The sequence below is a fragment of the Erithacus rubecula genome (genome assembly GCF_903797595.1).
Source record: "Erithacus rubecula genome assembly, chromosome: Z".
Classification (NCBI taxonomy): Eukaryota; Metazoa; Chordata; class Aves; order Passeriformes; family Muscicapidae; genus Erithacus; species Erithacus rubecula.
The window spans coordinates 12505629-12521061 of record NC_136661.1 but is presented as its reverse complement, the minus strand read 5'-3'; the positions used below and the strand labels follow the sequence as shown (position 1 = coordinate 12521061).

General features: G+C 35.4%; 1 protein-coding gene across 5 annotated transcripts in view; it reads left to right on the top strand.

The window, feature by feature from the left end:
* The window catches only part of ERBIN (erbb2 interacting protein), a 118675-nt gene that overhangs the window by 94219 nt on the left and 9023 nt on the right, over positions 1-15433 (top strand). For 4 of the 5 annotated variants that reach the window (XM_079330494.1, XM_079330493.1, XM_079330491.1 and 1 more), the window contains exons 22-27: positions 559-2080; positions 9404-9547; positions 10339-10470; positions 12085-12294; positions 13374-13466; positions 14056-14130. In XM_079330494.1, coding sequence (XP_079186620.1) covers positions 559-2080; positions 9404-9547; positions 10339-10470; positions 12085-12294; positions 13374-13466; positions 14056-14130 — 2176 coding nt within the window. The remainder of the gene's footprint in view (positions 1-558; positions 2081-9403; positions 9548-10338; positions 10471-12084; positions 12295-13373; positions 13467-14055; positions 14131-15433) is intronic. The other variant, XM_079330495.1, reaches the window with a different exon arrangement.

Sequence of the window (15433 nt, the reverse complement as noted above, 5' to 3'; positions counted from 1 at the left end):
TTAATAATAGGGTCTAATAGTTTTATCTTTCTAAGTTTTTATCCCTACAAAATACATCAGTGTACTACTTTAAAAGATCTGTGTTTTTATTTGCTTAATTTTGAAAATCAATTTGATTGCTAACAGGACTGTGAAAGATTCTTGAAAACTTACAAAGAATGGAACTACAGATTGTGACTGTTTAAAAGTATCATTTTTCATTAAAACTTCTAAAACAAACAAGAAAATTGTCCAAAATGGAAATTAAAATAAATTAATTTAAAAACTTAAGTTATTGGCACTTTGTACTTCTTGGCACTTCCAAACTGTTTTCAATTATTCTTGAGGAGTTTAAACAAACTTCTGAAACCACATGACATAAAAACATTTCTCAAATGAGCTCTCTATATAACATATTTCTTCAATATAAAATAGTAAATCATAAATCTGTTTCTTTGCCCTGTTTTGTATGCACAGCATGGTTGCATAATAATGGTAATTTTTTTGTAAAAGGATTCTTAAGAGAAATACATCAATCTTTAGAAGAATTTCTTTAAGAGTCATCTTTTTTATTTCCAGGCGAGAAGACGAAAATTTGAATAATCTTTTGCAAAATGGAGGAGAATTGAGTATTACAGTGGAAGAAAAACTAAATATGCAAGAGAAGGTTACAAATTTGTCTGAATACGAATTGAGCATTGAAGAAAGATTAGGCCTGATAGGAAAAGGTGTTGATGTAAGCACTCCTATGGAGGAGTCTCACAAATTAGACCAAATAAACATGAATATCAATAAACTTGTTAGTGAAGAGGCAGTGCCACTTCCTGTAGAAAAGTTAGAAACACAAAAAATGGTTTCAGTAATGGGCTTTTTGAATAACAATGCAAAAGAAGAAAGTGAGCACTTGGAAAATGGAAATAAATATCATATAAATAAAGTAAATGGACATGCTGAGGAAACAGTACAGTCTCCCAGTAAAGACAAATTAGCAAAAAGCACTACAGTTGATGGGGATTCTGCTGAGCTGTCTGTTTCTAGAAGCACTGAAGATTTGTCCCCACAGAGAAGCGGTCCTGTGATGAAATCTCACAGCATCACAAGTATGGACAGTGGTGGGCCGAAAATATATGATACTGTAAATGAGAATGGATCTCAACAGCCAAACTCAGTGGTAAAATCAGGATCTGATATTGCAGATGGAAAAAATATTGTCCGAAGTAAATCTGCTACTCTTCTCTATGATCAGCCTTTACAGGTTTTTCCTGGGTCATCGTCATCATCTGATTTAGTATCTTCTACAAAAACAGTATTCAAGTTTGACTCAAATCACAATCCTGAAGGTGCTAATGTAGTGAGGGGATCAGTGACAGGTGGTGCACAGATGCTCTGTGCCCCCCAGTATAATATTCAGTACAGCAGCAGTGCAGCAGCAAAAGATGCCTTGTGGCCCCAGAAACAAAACACCCAAGTAGAACAAGGCACTTTACCTCCTTCACGTCTGCTTAGGTCTGACAGTACAGAAACTCCCAGCTATGTAAAGCATTCTGGCAACATGAATTTTTCCAATCATAACAATGTCCGGGCCAGTGCTGTGTACAACACTCACCAGCGGATGGCTGGGAGACATGGAGATCTGTGGGCTGTTCCACCAGGTGACAGACTGCTCCCAGGAGCAGCCAGGCACACATTGCAAAGGCAGAGCAGTGTATCTTCTACAGCTTCCATCAATGTTGGGGATGGTGGACCTTCAAGACGAGCCCAAGTTCCTGAAGGGGACTACTTAACATACAGAGATTTGCATTCAATGGGAAGAGCTGCAGCAGTAATGCCAGGGCAGCAGAGGCCTCTCTCTGCCCGGACATACAGCATTGATGGTCCCAACGTGACGCGGCCGCAGAGCGCGCGGCCGGCGGTGAGCGAAATCCCGGAGAGAACTATGTCAGTCAGTGACTTCAATTACGCGCGGACCAGCCCCTCCAAGAGATCCAACCCGCGCGTCAGCTCCGAGCACTCGCTCTTAGACCCTGCAGGAAAAACTAAAGTCCCTCATGACTGGAGGGAGCAGGTGCTGCGACATATTGAGGCTAAAAAGCTAGAAAAGGTAAAAACAATAATTCGAATTTTTTTCTACTTTTCTGTTACCTAGATATGGAATAAGATAAGTACTCTGTTTTGAACAGCTTTTAATTACTAGTGAAAATCTAATGTTGATCCTGCTTTAAAAAGGATAAATGTGTTTGTGATGAATATCTGAGAAACACTCAGATGGTAGACTGTAAATTAAATTTCCTCCCAGAGGAAAAAACAAGGCGCTGTTGTTTTTACATCATACTTGCCAGCTTAGCCAAATTACTTTTGAATACATTAAATAATGTTATACAGACTTGCTGGACTGCAAGGCCAGCTCTTTTAAGTTAAGTAATTTTTATTGTAGCTTTGTATTCCCAATTCACTAAAATATTCCCTTACACTTCTTGATTTTTCTGCCTTTTTTTCACCCTATTTCTTCTCTTTAAGAATAAGGAAAAAGAAAATCAGTAAAATCTATTTAGAAGTATATGTCTGCAGCTTTACTTACTGAAGAATTCAAAAGCCTTAATTATCATGTATTTGCCTCCAAGCTAGTTATCTTTTGAAGTTGAGTATCTGACAGATTGTTGAATGAATATTTATTGCTTGCTGTGAGATGAGAACACTTAAAAATCTTGTTCATTTCAGAAAAATCACAGTAGATTTTGATACAAGTAGAGATGATGAACAGGATTCTTTATATACTGTAAATGCCATCAAGAATTTGAGCTGATAAGTAGAGCTGAACAATTATGTATCTTCAAAGAATTTGAGTAGAGCCTGGGAGAGTGTAATCTCTGCTGTCCAGCTAACACAGTTGAAAATATCATCACTAAAAATGGCTTGAATGTCATTAGCCAGATCATGTTTCTTTGGAAGGGAATTGACTAAAGTATCCAAATGATATCTTGATTATGCCATCTAGATGGATTTTATTTTTTAGTTTCTTTTCTAAAAGCATAGCTTGCTTTGTAATTAATATGGTAATACTTGAATATCTGTGATGGCTAGAGAAATTTAATTGGAGATGGTTGGATAAATTAGTTATGATTGTTCTTCAGAAATCCCAGTATTTGGAGGGATGGGTTGGCTTTTTGTGTTTCAGGGAGTTTTTTTTTGGTGGATTTTTTTGTTTCAAGTTGCATGAATTCTGATGACAGAAGGAGACAGGTTCCATTTTTTATAGAAACCTGCACAACAGCTGTATATATTCTGATCCTGCAACAGGAAGTGTTTTAGGGTAGTACTGTGCTGTCATGTGGGGACTCCTGTCCCACAAGAGGGTCACTAACCTCACCATGTTCCAACTCTAATAAAATGTGCATTCCCTCATTTTCCGTTCTCCTGAAAGGATATATCAAATCTTACAGGAAATGACAAGAGAAGCAAAAATTCCAGCAGTCCCTGAGTACAGAGGGAAGCAGAACTCCAGTGTGCTACTAATGCAGTTTGTTTATAGCTTGTCCTTTGGCATGTTAGGAGCAGTGTTCAGTGCAGCAGTGATGCCTGTTTGGGTCTGCAGCAGTGTAGTCATCTTTACTTAAATGGCATTGGCTGCCTGACTTGATTCCCTTTATATCTGACATTACTTTTAATTATGCTTTATATGTAAACTTTTATTTTTCCTACTAGATTGATGTGGAATAGCTGCTATTGAAATTTTAGCTGTGCATTTAACAGATCTTTTGAGTCTGTTTTTTATGTTTTGTTCTGGCCTGGAAGCATTTTAAAGTAGCCTTTACTTAACAATCTGACACTTATTTAAAAGTGAATGTGTATATTGAATTGTCTACTTTATATTCCTTAGGATATAACTGACTTAAAAATCTGAATTGTGAAAAATATAGATATGATTCTGTATAGCAGCTGGCAGATATGATAATGTGGAAATTCTAGGAATTAACTGAATGTTTCTTAGTTCTTTTTAAATAATGGCTTTGGTATTATTTCTGTTTGTAACTAAAAATTTGCAAAACGGTAAGGGTGCTTTATCTATATAACAGATTTCTGAAATGTTTTGAAATCTGAAAAAAAAAAAAAAAGTCCAGTAATTAACAGAACTCATTTAAGGAACAAGTTAAATTACAGAACTTGTTTAAGGAACATTTACTGGAAATTACTTTGACAAAGCTTTCATGTATTTAAAATGGCACTTCTTTTTAAAACATAAGATACAACACTGAAAAAAACCACGTAGACAAAATTAAGTGTTGTGATGAGTATTTAATACCTATTTTCTTGACCAGTATAGGTTAATGTATTACTTTTACTTGACTCCACTGTTACTGAACTTAATCATGTTTATAATTTCTATCCTTAGAGATGGAAATGCTTATTAGGAGGGTATAGTGGGCTTTTGGGGATTGGTTTTTTTGGTTGCTGTTTTTTTGGTTGGGGTTTTTTTTCTTTCCCTAAGCTCCTGAAAGATATGTTGATTGTGTTTTTATAACATTTACTGACTGAAGAGAGAGGGAGGAATGAACCCACTCAAATTTGTCCAGCATTGTCTGTTTGTTGGACAAATTGGAGAAACTAATTCCTTATTTACTGGCCCTTTTTATCTGATATAGGTTGGAAAAACTTTCAGGAGTTTAATTTCCGTAAGCAAAGATACAGACTAGTTTTAAACCTAGCAAAATGATGAACAATGGGTTCCAACCAAAAATCCAACATTGGTAATACTGTTAATAAGCTGTAAAGGTCCTGGTTTGGGCCGTTCACTTAGGAGTTAGACTTGGTGATCCTTGTGTGTCCATTTGAACTCAGAACATGGTGTGTTTCTGTGAAATGTAGAGAATACCTAAAATTATCCATCTGGGTGAATGAAGGTGAAAATAGCTCATGAGACCATTTGTAGATAGAAATTCTGTGTGTATTAGAAAAAATAATTTGCTTACCTGATGCAAAGCATATTTTATTGGGGGATACAGGAGCTTATGGAAATGTGAAACTGCTCTCTAGTGGTTGTATACGTAAGATGTTGGAAAGCATGCAGTCAGTTTAGCCCCACTCCCAACCTCATAAATTTAGTGCACAATGAGTTTTTAAAACAGTAATATCTTTCAGCATATTTTCTTTTTTGAGTGTGACATACCCATTTTACCACCTAGCATGTTAAAATAGACTCTTATAGTACTTTCATTGACTTTTATTTGGGAATTGAAATGAAAATACTACTACCTGTGTAAAATCACACATCTTAATGTGTGGTAGAGGAACTTCTCATCTATAAATTGCAATAAGAAATATCTGCAACAGTTACCTGCAAATATCTGTTACTCAGCATACAAAATTAGTTACTGAGCCTGATTGTCCTTCTCTTGCATATTTTCCTTTTTTTGTTACTGATCACGTGGAAGTTTGTTAGATGTATGTTTGCTTTCAGTTCTAATTTCATGTGAAATTAAGTTCTCTGTTTTTTATCTATTTTATCTACTATTTATTAAAATGCAGAGCTTTCAGAGAAGGGATCATAGTTTAATTCCTACTTGTTTTCTCTTGGAGTCGTCATACTGCAGTGCCTTATTAAAAGAAAAATGTCTGATTGTTTCAGTACTGATTTACAGTTGCAGTTTAAATCAGCTTGAAGCTTTTTCTTCAACACCTTTTTTATGCGACATACTTAACATTCAAACATATTCTAATTGATATAGCCTCAGATTTTCTCCCTAGTTTTAACTTGCTTTGACTTAAATTCCTTCATTATGTCAAAGACAGTGACTTCAATAGGTCTATGCATACATTAAAAAATTGCTAAAGTGTTTATAAGATCAAAACCTGAAGAATACTTTTACATAGTTACATATCCTGATACATTATAGGAGTGCTATCTATTTAGTGCTTGTAAGTTTTACCATTTTGATTTTTAGTTGTATTTATTAGTTTCTTTTTCCTTTTTGAATGGAATTCTGTACCTTCAATGTATTATAATGATGTTTTGAGGAGTTCAGAAGTCAAACCACTACGCTTTAAAAGAAAAAAAATTCTTGTGCATTTGGTATGTAAACAGCAAAAGTTCTCAATCTGCAAACATTTTCTGACAGTAGAATTTAAATTATGTGTCATTTTCCCATATGTAACACATCAATAGGAAGAGTCTGTTATGTCTGTCATGTGGGTAGTGGGAATGAAAACTGAAGGGATTTCTAGACACTTAATATTGTCTCAAAGGATGAATAATTTCCAGGATGAATTTTACCCTGCAATTGATTCTAGGTAGTATTAAATCAATAAATAAAAAAGACTGTTACTTAGGCTTAGCAGTTAAGTTACCAGTTAAGGCTATTTCAATATAAGTAGAGTGTAAAGTCACGGTCCCTGCAGATACCGGAATTTATTTCCTCTTCTATGCCCAAATTCATGGACTGTCATGACAAACTCCAACCAGTCTTAAAATCACAATATTATTCCACATAAATTCTCCTAAATAAATTCCATTACTTATTTTCTTGCACCTAAATAAATGCATTAAGGCATTTCAATTCCCAAATCACAGCTTTTGAGTCTGGAATGTTAATTCTTTTGTAAACCACGAAACAAGGAATATGTTCTGGCTTTTATAATTTAAAAAACAAAAACCATAAACCCCATTTAAACCCCAGAATTATGCTACTAACTGCATGTATCTAAACTGATTTCATTCGAGGCTGATTTGACTACAAATTGGAATTTTTAGGATGAACATACTGATTATTACTTTTTACATAGCAATTTTTCCTTATGTATTGTAGTTCCTAATATGGACTATTGATGGCTGAATAACTCATTTCTAGTAAAGAGATATTAAAATAAATATATATATTAAATTATAGATAAAATAAATTAAATATATAGTAAAAATAAACTGAAACATGACATGTATATTTCTTAGTGTGTATCACTAAGTAACTGAAGTAATTCTTCTAAAGCCTCAAATATTTGAATTATTATTTTGCAGGACATTATGCCTTAAAACATAGTAGCAAACCCGGTGACTAATGGAGTCTGTACCTAGAATTAGCAGTCATACTTAGTGTGAAATTTAGATTGTGTATTTATTCCATATTCAGTTTTTAATAATTTGGAGTGAAAATCAGAGGGGCTAATGGCATCTGCATATTCAGATTTTGGAAAGTGTGTTCTCTGGTACAGCAGTCTTCAGGAATTTTCCTAGGCAATGTACAGCCTTCATCATTCTCACACTGAGAAACAAAATTAACAGGAATGCTGTTCACACTCCAAATGCATCAGTTTCTCTCTTCCCAACTAAAAATAGTAGGTTGTTTTGTCCCTAGGAATCTCTTCTTGTGTTAAACTAAAACTTTCTTACAAGACCATGTAATTCTCAGTAGTATTTATTTTGTAGTGTTAGTACAGCTTCTGGGCTTCTTCTAGTGTTGCGATGCTGTGCTCATGTAGAAAAGGAGAGTACCAGTGTTCTCAATTCTTCCCTACATTAACTGCACAATCATTTCTTGTACTTTCGGGAATAGTCTCTTCCCAAGAAAGAAGATTTTGTAAACCCTTCAGAGTTTATACTTCTCAGATGATTTAGTCACTGTGAAACTCAACTAAGATCTCAGTTCCTGATTTATGAATTCATACCTCAGTTAGGGAAGCTCTCCTTCTCTATTTCAGATCTATCTTAGATTTAAAATCCAAATTTGCATTGTCACGTATCACTTTTGTTATGTAGATTGTCACTATTTATTGACCATCTGTTTGGCTGAGAATTAATCCAGTGGATAGTCTTCTAGAGACATTTGGAAGAAAGAATTTTTTAATCCCACTATGCATTCCTTCCATTTATATCCGTCTTTCGACACTTAGTGGAGATGGAGTGATATAGGAGCCTCTGAGAGTTTCCTGTAAGGAGACTTTAGGGCATTACCTGTAATGGAAGACCACCTGGTTAATTGCAGACACTGGTATGAAAAGAGTAGTAAAAAGATGTTTTGAGGTACTAAGAAGCTAAGGAAAATTTGCTTTGGCATTTTTTTGCCTGGGTGTTTGGCCTGAAAGTTAGAGGAGCAGTAGGCTCAGATTGAATGTCTAGTGAATGTAGATTTAAATGCTAAGAAGAGGCTTCCTCTCCCAGGAACGGGAAAACTTTTCCAGACTTGTGTGGAAGCTTGAAAAATTAATTGGCTAGAGAACAGGGAAGGTGTAAAAGAGAAACATGCAGAATGCTTACTATGTCATTGAGACAGAGGTTATCCAAGAACTTTGGCCAAGTTAAAACCATTATTGTCAGTAAATGCTGTTTTTCAAGGGAGTTTCCAGTGACTGTGCTACCATAGCAGCTGGGGAATATGAGTATGTAGAGGCATATGGCTTTGATTATTAGACTAGTTTTAGTTTCACAAGATGAAGCTAGGATGAAAGACCAGATGTTTGCCTAAGGACTAGTGGCTATTTTCAGAATCAAATTAGTATACGTAGTCAACAAGCAAGTGCCAAAATGTATTTATTCACATAAGAATTGTTACAGTATCTTAGTCAAATCATACCTATTTTGAACATTCTGTTCTTTAACTCAGAAAAATTAAAAGCTTTACAGAAATCAACTTTGAATTTTCTGGGTTTTGGTGCTTTTTTGGTGTATCTTTTTCCTACAATATTTTCTTCATGAGATTGTCACATTTTCAAGAAAGACCTTGGTGGCAAGGTGGTATTGTCTCTTGCTTTAATTTTGTTATCCTTGCCAATATTGCAGGGGTCAGGTTTGCAAGATAATGAAGTTCAAACCCAAACCACTGTCACATCTGTCCTTGAGGTCATATTAGTGCAGTAGCACAAGGGTAGTCTCAGTGTCGTTCAAGCCTCTTCCTTTAAATGAGGCTTGTTCATGTTCTTGAGTGAAGTATTGCTGGAATGTACTGTAATGTGCCGATGTTATCAGCGTGGTTATAGCAAGAAAATTCAGTTGGTCAAATCTCTGCGTAAATTTTTATTTGTACTTTACTAGTAGTGGGAGGGTGGGGGTGAGACAAAATAGTAAGAGGTAATTAGATTTCCAAAGGTGTTATGATTGCCCGCTTATCTTCTCTTCCTGTGATATATTTGGTATGTTGCAAATATAATGAAAACTTGAAAATTTTGATAAGCACCTTTGTTGTCTTTTCAGACACGTGAATATTTCAATGACTTTATTTACATGTAATTCTGCATGTGAACTGCTGATTGCATGCTGATTTACAGTAAATAAAGGTAAATAGGGTCACTGAGTTGTGTTTATACATCACAGTTGTACTGTTCTTGCATGGTTTTTATCTTGCATGACAATGGAATATGTTTGTATTACATGTATAACATGTCTTGTGGTTTATGCATGCTGCACTAATCTCTGTGTTAAATCTGTCCCCTCTTTATTCAGAGCATGCTGTCTCGATCCTTTAATTCCAATTATGCTGCAGTTAGCAGCTTTCACTATGGCAGCTCTAGGGATCTGCATGGCAGCCAGGGTAGTGTTGCCTTGAGTGTTGCAGACGGAAGAGGTTCTGGTGTGCACATTGCTCGAGTGAGTACCTACAGGAGGCTATTGCAATATATAGAGGGGGAAAGAATAAACTGTAAGGGGGTCTTAAATTGATAAAGTTATCCTTTTATATATGCACAATGTTTTAATAAAAAGAATATAATTTAGATGCTGAAAACTTTTTTAGGCATTAAGTATTTTGCCTTCACTTCATATGTTGTAAACTTATTACAGGGCTTTTCAGTTCAATGCCATGAATTTGAGTTCTCTAACTGGCTTTGTAGATGGTTGAACATAGATAAAACTGTGTGGTTTCATTGTACCTTTATGTTCAAAAGATTGCCATTCTGAATTTAAGCTAGGCTGATAAAGTTTCAATAAAATCTTACTATTCTTCCTCCCCCAAAACAAATTCTGATGATATAAACTGTACTGTAATATACTGTAAAAATTCAAGAAAATTTATTGTTAGAAAGTATGAGGAAATGAGTTTTTAAATGAGCACCCTGAATGATGTTATGGCATCCACAGTGAGCAGGATAAACAGAAAACTCCTTGAATCCTTTAATAGTTAGTTCCTACAATTTGTTAATTAATTTACTGCTGATAATAGGCACCTCTATAGTTGCAAGATCTGTAAATGTCCATTAATATTTTATGGGAGTATGGTGTCTTGGTTAGTGAGATTTTCTGCATAAATAATGTCCTAGTTAATCACAAAATATAAAGAATGATAAAGCCCTTACAATATTTTATCCTGAGATTTCTTTGAGAGTTTTTTTGGTTTTAATTACATGAAGACTGTTGTCTTTACTGCTTCATTCTGTTTAAAGCATCCCCAGGCTCCTGCTCCAGGAGACCAATGCCAGGATGAAGTATTCATTTCAGGACAGCAGAATTACTCATCTGCCACGCTTAGTCTCAAAGATGTTCCTCCAGACAGCATCAAAAAAACAGCTGTGCAGGTAATCATCTACTTGACAACATGGAAATAATGTATTAGTAAGGCTGTATTTTCATTCGCAGTAGAAACTTACATTGTGATAGCAGTTGGAACTAGGGCCTCTTTAAAATGTAATACACAGAGTTCAAAGCTGACATAAATGAAAGGCATCCTCTTTTTGGAAGACAAAATAGTTGACTATATGAAGGAAGATAGTTCTTAATTTTTCTCAGGCTTTGAAAGAAGAAATTTGCAGCCAAACAAGTACTTGCAAGAGAAAATTGGAATATGGCAGATTATTTCAGAAAAGTAATATGAAACTGATTAAACCTTTTAAAGAACAAACTTGAAATTGGTTGTGTGAAATTGTGATAATAAACCAGAATTAGTAGGAGACACTCTGTATATGTCTGTAAGCACCATTTCATGAAACTAAATGGATTCTTGTAAATTATTATGATGCAGAAGTTGATTTTATTCTTACACCTTCAATAATTTTAGTTGCATTTCTACAGACAGTGGGCATTGGGAACTTGCATAGCTGTGGATACATTTTACCTGTATAAACTCTACCTCTGGCAACAAGAAAAGTTTTCCTGTCATACTTCAATTTTCAGAAAAGGCAATGAAAATTTGTGTCAATTGAATACATATGATCTGTAAATAACCTAAAAATGTATAATATACATATATTGTCATTTCTCAGAATCAGTCTGACATAAACTCAGCAGAGCAGATTTTGATATGTGTCCATTCACATGGCTTGGTTAGAGGTTGAAATTTGCACACTTCAGTTACTTGTAACACTAAGACAGTATTTCAATATCCTTGTATCCTGTAACTAATGATAGTGACAATGGTGGGAGGCCAGTCTGTAACTGAAGCCTATAGCATTTTTGGAATCATACAGAGTCAGTTGCTAATTAGGGTGGGTAAGACCATGAGATAAACAAGGGGGTAAAAAGGTTGCCCATCACAACACAGCTTCACTAAGGAAACGTTGCCACCTCCAGTATCATTCCTTGTGACACGGTTGGAATGCACGGTACGTCTTGACAGTTGTCTACCTCACTGCTGCTTGTTATCGTTATACCTATCAATCAATTACACGTGCAATAACAAAAGAGTAACATTTGTTGGAAATACTACAACTTTGATATTAAAGTCTTGAGCTTAGATGTGCACTTGCTCAGAGAGGAACATGTAGTCTGCCAGCTGGAGATGGGGTGGATTTTTATTTTTGTATGATCTGTTTGCAATGGTTACAAAATATCTGAATTTTTTTCAAGGAAAGTGCAGATTATAACGGTATGAATCAAGTGTCAATAGCATCAGTTTCACTGCTAGAAAATAGTATTTAGAAAAACTCAGTGAAAAATAAAGTGCTAAAAGTAAAAGCTATATAATTTGTGCAATAAACTAGCACTCAAAGTTTTTGGTTTCCAAACTGTTCTGCAGGTCAGAGCTGATAGCTGTAAGCAAAATGGATATAATTTTACATGATCCAGAAGAGTAGTTTTAGTAATGTTGCGGAAAATTAAGAGCAGTCACATAAGGGAAGTATTGAATTAATAAAGCAAGAATTGAGGATTGCTGCTTATAAAATGTTTGACCCTGAGTATTCGTGGTTCTTCAGATGCCTTTAACAAATGGACAAATGTGCCAGCCTCAGAGACTTCCAGCAAACTACAGCCAAGTCCATCATCTCCCTCCTCAATCATCAGTTGCAAGACATCCATCTAGAGAGCAATTAATTGATTACCTGATGTTGAAAGTTGCCCACCAGCCTCCCTATACACAGTCCCAGTGCTCTCCCAGACAAAGCCATGAGTTGGCAAAGCAAGAGGTAAGAGTAAAATCTATCTGACAGATATGACATCTATCAGTTAGAGACAATTGTTATATTGTTTTCATTTATTATCATTTCTCTGTAAATGGGGACAGTAAGAATATGGGGATTTATCTCCAACAAAAAGATGTTATCTCAGAGCAATTCTACTCCTCAAATCACCCATTCCTTCCAGTTTTGAGAGAAATTTGGTAGAATTTTAACTGAATGTACCAAAAACTTTAATTTGCATCTTTTTACTGAGCCAAAAATTAATTTCTCACCTAAATTTATTTATTTATCTCAATTTCATTATTTAGCTAGTAACTGAAGAAAAAGCAAAGTCACAGTGCAACTTAGAGTACTTTGCTTCTGGAATGGTTAAAAAATCTGCAAGTGCAGAAATGTGTATCCATATGCAAAAATCCATAAAAATGAGCAATCTAATGCATGCCTGATAATTATCAGTTTTATTTATGATAGACAGATGTGTATATAAGAAATTCTTACACCATTTATACCAATCTTATACTCTTTCATTGTGACAGCCTTCTTTCCATGTTGTGTGAATTTTTTTGAGAAAATCCTGAAAACTACATTTTCATTCTGTGCTAGAATGAGAATGCCCACTTCCTGTGTAAAATGAGTTTTTTATTCAACTCTTCTAGCAAGAGAAAGAGGACAGAGTCTTGGCTATGTCGAATTTGCAGTGAAAGTAGGAAAGAAATTTGATTAACAAAATTTATCTAGAGGTAGCAAAGAAATAGGAGGAACAGATTCTTCCACACCAGCATGTATATTTGCTAGGGGCATTAAAGTAACCTACTTAATATCAAAGTGTCTCTGAATTTAAAGCCCATGTGAATTATGATTAAGTTTTACTCCAATGCTACTATTATTATAGATACAATGATGCATAATGTTGTTGTATGCAATCTTGTTATGCATTAATATTATGAGATATAATACACTCTTGACCTGCTTTTTTTTTCATTTTAAAACTTTTATTCACCTGAATTCCTTAGTAATAATTTCATTACAGTAGTTTTGAATGTAGATTTTCAGGAAATTCATCTAACTTTGTTGTAATTACACAGATTCGAGTGAGAGTTGACAAGGATCCAGAACTTGGGTTCAGTATATCAGGAGGAGTTGGGGGTAGAGGAAATCCATTCAGACCAGAAGATGATGTAAGTATTCTATGCTAATGCTTCTTGAAAGCCTTCTGATCTATATTTCTCATGCTCAGTAGTGGGAGAAAAGAAAGTATATGTATTTCCCAAGACACTACTCTTCAGGACTGGAAGACAGAAAATTGGACAAATGATGTGGAGAATCAAGGTTTTAGGTGATCACTGTGGTTGCATGACACTATAGATGATTATTCCATATGAGTGGTTTTTGCACAGTTCTAGTTATCAGTTAGCAGATTTGAGATAGTGAATTGTATAGTGTACAATTAGGAATCCTCCTCTAAAAGACACAGTAATTTAGCCTACAGCTCTATTCTGGTGGTTGATACTTCATCCTGTCATATACATCTGCCAAATTAAACTAAGGTAGATCACAATTTTCCCCTCAGTAACCCTTTAAAGATAATTCTGGATTTTTATCATCAGAAAAGAAAGGCAGTCACAAACGCCAGAGACCTATAGAATAGTATTGCATTTTCTTCTACTTAGGATGGAAAATTGAAAAAATGTTTTGAATTACATCTGTTTGATGCTATCCTTTTATTTATAAATAAGTTGTCAAAAATTTCCACCTCTGTTTTTCAAGGGCATATTTGTAACCAGAGTGCAGCCAGATGGACCTGCATCTAAGCTGTTACAGCCAGGGGATAAAATAATTCAGGTATTGTAATGACTTAATTAAATAGCTCATGTAATATACTTGTTTGTTTTCAGTTTGCACCTAAGATGTAAAAAAGGTTTAGTTTTTAGATCGATTACCTATGTTTTCCTGATTTATTCATATATTCTGGGATGAAGCTTTTCATGTTCTGCCATCTAACATGCCAATAAGTGACTCAGACTGAGACACAGTAGATCATTTTTTCAAATTCTGAACGTTTGTCACACTTCTGAAGACAAAAAAAAAGTGACAAAAGACGTCATTTGAGATGGAATATGAGCATTTCATTAGGCTATAATATCATTCAGTTAGTGGATTTGTGGTCATTCACATGCAGAGTTGTGAATAATGTCTTGTCTGAACATGAGCAGTGGCCCCTGACAGCCAGAGCTGCACTCTCCTGTTACATCCCTCTCCGTTGTGCAGCTCCTGCCAGCCTTTGCTGCCTCTGCCCCACTGGCAGGCCAGATGTGCACGAGCACTGGCCAGAGCTGCCCCTTTGCTGGCTGGTGTCTGGCTGGTCACAGTCCATCTGCTGCTGGCCAGCCAAGTCAGGCATTTCAGGAGCCATGGCTTCTGGACTGCAAGCTGTGTTGCTCCTTTTCTAGGTAGTCTGTACCTGTCAGACTTTTTCTGTATCAGATCTGTTTGAAGTTGTCTAATGAACTCATAAACTATTGGGGGAGGGGTCAGGGAAATTAACAGAATGTTAATAGTGCCTTACTTTCTTAACCAAAATGGGCTAGTGGGACATTTAAACATTGTTCTAGCTACCTTTAAATTGCAGAGCTTGTTAAAAATAATTATTTACCATATCATGAAAATGTTGATGGAGTCAACTCCTCTGCATTTCCGTTTTCTAAAAACAGAACAAACAAAAACCCCAAAACCAAATTCCCCCCCACCCCCACTAGTACCTCAATTAAACCACAACATCCTGTGAAGTATATTCTAAAACAAAGCCAAATTGAAAACTAGCCTAATTCTTCAAATGAAGGAGAAAGCTGAAAGGCACACAAGAAGATTGAACTGAGACTCAGTTGTTCCAAGATGTCTTGTTCTTGAGCACGATAATCTGTGCTTGTTTCTCCTCACTGGGCTGAGAGAGATCCTAGTCCTCTTACTGATACAGGGATGACATACCTGAAAGGTAATTTCTGTCATAATGGTTTATTCCTGTCTTTATAAATGCCACATAGGCAAATCAAATTCCTTATTGAAGCCTTTTTTTATGTTGGCACTGCTTGGGTTTTGCTTATTGTTTAATAAGGAATTCAGTTTGAAAAAGAGCTCAAGGGCAAGT